This window comes from Triticum urartu, chromosome 7A, assembly GCF_056163025.1.
Source record: "Triticum urartu cultivar PI428250 chromosome 7A, HENAU_Tu73, whole genome shotgun sequence".
In the NCBI taxonomy this organism is placed as follows: Eukaryota; Viridiplantae; Streptophyta; class Magnoliopsida; order Poales; family Poaceae; genus Triticum; species Triticum urartu.
Window position 1 is genome coordinate 444,893,573 of NC_141879.1, and position 5,483 is coordinate 444,899,055.

At 48.9% G+C, this 5,483-nt stretch overlaps 1 protein-coding gene and 1 pseudogene across 1 annotated transcript; both read right to left on the reverse strand.

Moving 5' to 3' along the window:
- Positions 1–301: 301 nt before the first annotated feature.
- LOC147959889 (uncharacterized) lies at positions 302–2,086 on the reverse strand (annotated as a pseudogene).
- A 326-nt stretch (positions 2,087–2,412) lies between these two features.
- LOC147959890 (transcription factor MYBS3-like) lies at positions 2,413–5,024 on the reverse strand. The gene is made up of 3 exons (XM_087536027.1): positions 4,661–5,024; positions 3,577–3,785; positions 2,413–3,187 (listed from the first exon to the last, which is right to left on the reverse strand). Exons 1-3 carry the CDS (start codon positions 4,929–4,931, stop codon positions 2,492–2,494), a joined length of 1,176 nt encoding a protein of 391 aa, XP_087392153.1. The 5' UTR covers positions 4,932–5,024; the 3' UTR covers positions 2,413–2,491.
- Between the last annotated feature and the right edge of the window lie 459 nt (positions 5,025–5,483).

Here is a 5,483-nt window from a genome sequence, read left to right on the forward strand (position 1 = left end):
ATTGCTTGGGTTGTCATGTACAACATGATCGTAGAGGATGCGCGTGATGACAGCCTCCTCGACCAAGGGTGGGAATTTTCAGCGTGAAAATGTTGAGCCTGGGCATGGAGTGACAACGTTTGCACAGTTTACCCAATTTAATCAAGAAATGCGTGATTGGACGACTCACATTCAACTTCAAAATAATTTGGTTGACTATATGTGGTCTCCTAGTTAGTACAATTTTAAATACATTTAATTGTAAACTATGAGATATTTATTTATTGTGATGTAAAAACTATGTGACTTATTTGGTAATAATCTATGTGCAAGGTTTCTTTTCATTTGGATTTATCATATGCGTACAATGCCTAAATTGTGAAAATTTGGCAGAGAAGCCAAATAAGTCAAATTCAACCGAAACGGGATTGTCACAACAGATTTGACGAATGGAAAGGAGATTTTTGATCAAGGAGGGAGAGACAAGTATGTTGCATAGTTGGATGGGCGAGGTACCGGAGATGAGTAAGCCGGTGCCTGTGTGTGTGATGGGAAGATGCTCGCCGCTACAAACTATAATGTGAGAGGAGGGAGTAGACGGGAGAAGAGTGTGCAGAGTACCGGGGGAGTTGGTCATGTGCGATGCCGCGCCGGAGTCCATGTACCACTCGGGAGCGCTCCCAGAGGACGACGGCCCTGCGATGGCGCTGTGAAGCGCGGCCTGAAGGGAAGTCATGTCCAGGGGCTGTTGATGCGGCGGCGCTCTGGGAGGGGTGGCGTAGGCTGGTGGCGACCCGTAGCCGTACGGGGGTACGTTGCCGTAGCCGTACGCGCCAGGAGCAGCTGGAGACGGAGCATCGTACATCACCTGTTGAGGCGGAGTCCCAGGGCGAGGCCCAAGAACACCAGAGCCCGGAGCGCGCCATGGCATCGGCCACGCCTGGACAAGACCGGTCCACGAGTTGGTGCCAGGCGCAGGAGCAGGCAGGCCAGGAATGCGGGGAGGGGCGGACGGTGGTGGTGCGCTACCGTTGCCGCGGCCGCGACGACGTCCACGCCCACCGCGCGCACGCCCGCCGCCGGTGACATCAGGCACGGCAGGTGGTGAGGGAGAGGGCGGCGTGGCGCCACACCCGACGAAGAGCACGTGCGCGCCCTGGAGGCGCGCTGTCTGCTCGGCCCGGTGCTCTTAGAGAAGAAGAAAGGAGCGCGTACGGAGAAGCGAGGGCAGCGGCGACTGCGACGTGATGTGCGGGATGGCGTCGTGGTACTGGCGGTTGAGCCCGCGCAGGAGGTGGAAGACCTGCCGCGACTCCGACACCGGCTGGCCGAGATCGCGGAGCTGATCAGCGTACGCCTTCAACTTGGTGCAGTACTGCATGATCGTCAGATCGCCTTGCACCACGGCGTGGTACTCAGCGTCGATGTAGACGGCCCGGGCAAGTTGGTTGTCCCGGAAGATGTCGCTGATGGCCGTCCAGACGGTGAGGGCGGTGTCCTCCTACGCCATCACGGCGTCCAATAGATCAGGCGCGGCAGTGGTGTTGAGCCAATGGACAACGGCGTGGTCCGCCATCGCCCAGTTAGGGTCGTCGAAGCGCGGGACGGCAGCGGCGTCCACATGATCGCGGAGGCCGAACATCCCGATTGCAGTGTCGAAGTGGCGGCACCACTGTGCATAGTTGCCGGCGAGCAAGTCAAGGGTGACAGCAACATGACGGCGAATGTCAATGGTCACGAAGCAACGGTGACCACGGGCGGCAGGGCCGCAGGCCGGGCAGCAACAGAGCCAGCCGCGACAATGGAGACAGGGGCGGCCGGAAGGAGAGCAGGAGGTGGTGGAGGCGGCCCAACAACGTCAGAAGCGCCGGGGCCATCAGAGGTAGTAGATAGGGGGGAATCGGGGTCGCCCATAGCAGCGGAAGCGGGATCGGTGGCCGGAGCAAGGGGATTGATCCGGTCGGCGGTATCTATACCATGAAGAGGAGAGGTTTGCTATGGGATTCAACACACGCTTGCATTATCGTGTGCCACTACATGCAGGGACGTGGGCTGGCTACATGCCCACTGACTCACGCGCGTGCACTGACCATGGGTCGTGCTCCATACGCTGTATTACAGGGAAATACATACACTCTAACAGGTTGTACTGAATGCACTCTGAACTCTGAAGAAACAATACATAACATGATCTTTTCTCTGATCAAGATAGCTCAATCCTACCTCAACCACATGAAAGAGTGGTCCTGATACTACTTCTGTTGTAGAGGTAACCTGTGAGATTTATTATACTCAGGAAGGCGCAAAAATTATGTGCAGAAACGTAAGTGCAACTATCCAACTCTGTCCTGTATGAGAATCGATGTGAATTTGGGAAAATCAATAGGGCAAAACACAAATGCACAGACTAACAGTAAATTTACTCACGGAACATGACCAAGAAAGCTATATCATGATTTTACTATAATAAATAGCTAAGGGTTACATACACATTAAAGGTCTAGCCACAGAATCATTTTGTCGGGATTAGTCCGTTCGATGAGCCATTCTCAGCCCCTTTTCCATGGAAAGCAGATTGCCTCTCTGGTCTCCCGTTTGGATTTGGAGGCAACGCCAAGTTAGGCGCAACACCGCTGGTACTTGAGTCACCCTTCAGGTTGAGTTTGGACATGTTGTACAGGTCTTCAACATTTACCGGGGGAGCTGAGTGGACAGCAACAGGCCTGACAGGCTCATGTGATGCTTGTACTGTAACTGGTGATGATGCTTGCATAGAGACTGGTGGCCCATAGAACATTGGAGCATAGCCATAGTATGGATACGGAAAAACTGCTTGGACATAGTGAGGTGCAGGAATCATCATTGGAGGAGGATAACCATATGGGGGCATCACTTGTGGCATCACCATCCCTGCTTCTCCAGCAATTGAACTTGAACCAGCCGATTCATTGCCCTGAGGTTGATGTGCCATTGCTAGAACTGGCGATGGGGCTGATGCATATGTTAGCATAGGCACAGGAGCAGGTGGTGCCATTACTGGCACTGGTGGTGGGACAGAAACAGATGTTATCACGGGCATAGGAGCGGGTGGTGTCACAGGAGCAGTAACAGGCCGTAGATCATCTACGAACTCTTCTACATCTTGTGAAGATGAACGGGAGAGCGGCATCTCTTGTGACGATGAACGGGAGAGTGGCTGGTCACCAGGCTGATTAAAAACCATAAAACAATCATAAGCAATTGGTACACAGGGGGACAAGCAATAAATATTTAAAAAACAATTATGTTTGAGATGTCTTATTCACTTCATATAACAGGGTGATTCTATGCTAACAGCTACTCCCTCCGTTCCAAATTACTTGTCGCAGAAATGGATGTATCTAGAACTAAAATACATCTAGATACAACCATACATGCGACAAGTAATTCGGAACGGAGTATACGAGAACTTACTAAGGCAACAGGAACAAAGAGGAAAAGAATAAGCACCAATCTTAAGAATGCATCGCGACATGTTTGCCTAAGTGCAATCAGCTAAACCTGGTTGCACCTCAACACTACATGCAGAGAAATAGAAAGGTAGGGAGAGATGCTCACATCCTCAATAACCATATCGAAGAGGCTTGATCTTCTCTTTCTCCTATTAACATTTGTTTGGCGAATGAAATACTTCTGAGCATGGCTAGCAACTTGAGTAGGTGTCCTCGAGACAACATAATTACGGGATATGCCACGCCAATCACCTTTTCCTAATTTGTTCAATCCAAGTAGAAAATTTTTGTGCTCCTCTTCTGACCATGACTCACCTGTCACCCAACAAAATAAATGGCATTCTTCAATGCAAATTCGACATATTCATTCAAATTTTTAAATCATAATAAAGAACAAGCATGAAGTTGCATGGAAATTTATAACAGTACTGTATACCATTACACATTAAAAGAATGCAAACCATGTACAAAATATGGAGTGTGAGTGTAACCCAGTTAATGATATTGGTGACTGTAATGAATATTATTTCTGGGTTGCAATAAAATCATTTAGCCAATTAAGTGACAAGGCCACAAGCTTGAATGGTAACAGCGGAATAGAAGCACAACTTCAGATTCGTTTCAAAAAAAAAAGTACCCCCTCCATCTAACATAGCTTGAAAAACGATCTTATATTGTGGGACGGAGGGAGTAAATTCTGATGACAAGAAGCAGTCACAAGGACCGCTCACCACCAGTAAACCCCCAAATCTGTCAGTAATGGGACAAAGTGATGAACTAAACACTAAAACAGGTCTCAACCAAGTATTAAGTTGGAGTAGTTTGCTAATTTTGCACACCACTAGGCATCGTAAACCGAACAAAAATCCCAACTAACACCGAACCTACCAGATTAAAAGCAGTACTTTCCGCAAAGTTTCAGAAAACTACTTCGATCGGCACAGTAAAATCAAAACTTTCTCACTTGCCATCTTAAAAGCCAACAGCAAAACTGCACCTTCACAACAAAACCACATATTTGCACACTACAACAAACAATCATCTTAACTACGTAAAGAACATCACAGGGGTGATCAGAACACATTTTTTTTACAGAACAGAGACTAAACCTCCATACACATGCAACAAAACAAAGAATCTCATCTCCCCGTAGGCTAAAACAGGGGAGAGAAGGAAAATAAAAAGCCCACCTCGCTTCCTGTGGGGTTTGTCGTCGTCGCCCTCGGAGCCGTACCCCTCGGCCCTGGCACCGCCGCTACCCTCCGCGAGCTGCGCGAGGTTGCCCATGCTGACGCTCTTCCTGATTGGCTTGTCGCCGATGCGCACGCCGAAGAGCTTCACGGGGCGCGCCGTGCATGTGCGGGAGTTGTGCCCGTGGTGCCCGCACTGCGAGCACCGCCTCGGCCCGTCCCCCGCACCGCCGCCGGCAGGCGCCGCCGGTGGCACGCCGTCCCGCGTCATGGCAGGCAGGCTAGGGATGTGGATTTTTATTTTTTAATCTATTATATCTGGTTGATTGATTTGATCCGTCTTTTTCTTTTTCTCCTCTGGTGGTGCGTCGTGTATTTATCGTCCGCGAGGGAGAGGCAAGCGTGTAAGCAGTATACGGCGAGAGATGAGCTGGGAATTTTCCTGGATTTTCCTTATCTGTACAAAAAAAAACAACCTTTTATGTGCTGGCGGTGATATTTGGATTTTGCTGGAAGTCTTCACCTTCGCAGTCAAGACATGCCACCAGATATTGTACAGCCTACCCCTAAAAAAAAGAAGATATTGTACAGCCTGGATTTTATTTGGTGGTTAAATACAGATTGTTCATATTAATATGGATGATTTTCAAAATAAATACTACTGGTATGGATGCGTATCTGTATAAGATTGAATAGTCCAGTGATATGGAGTATATGATGTGGATTCTTTGTATCCGTTGATTTCTTTTATTACTACAATAAGATCTCTTACACTAATGTATATATGAGATTGGTGGTCCATTTATTAGGCAAAATTAGAATG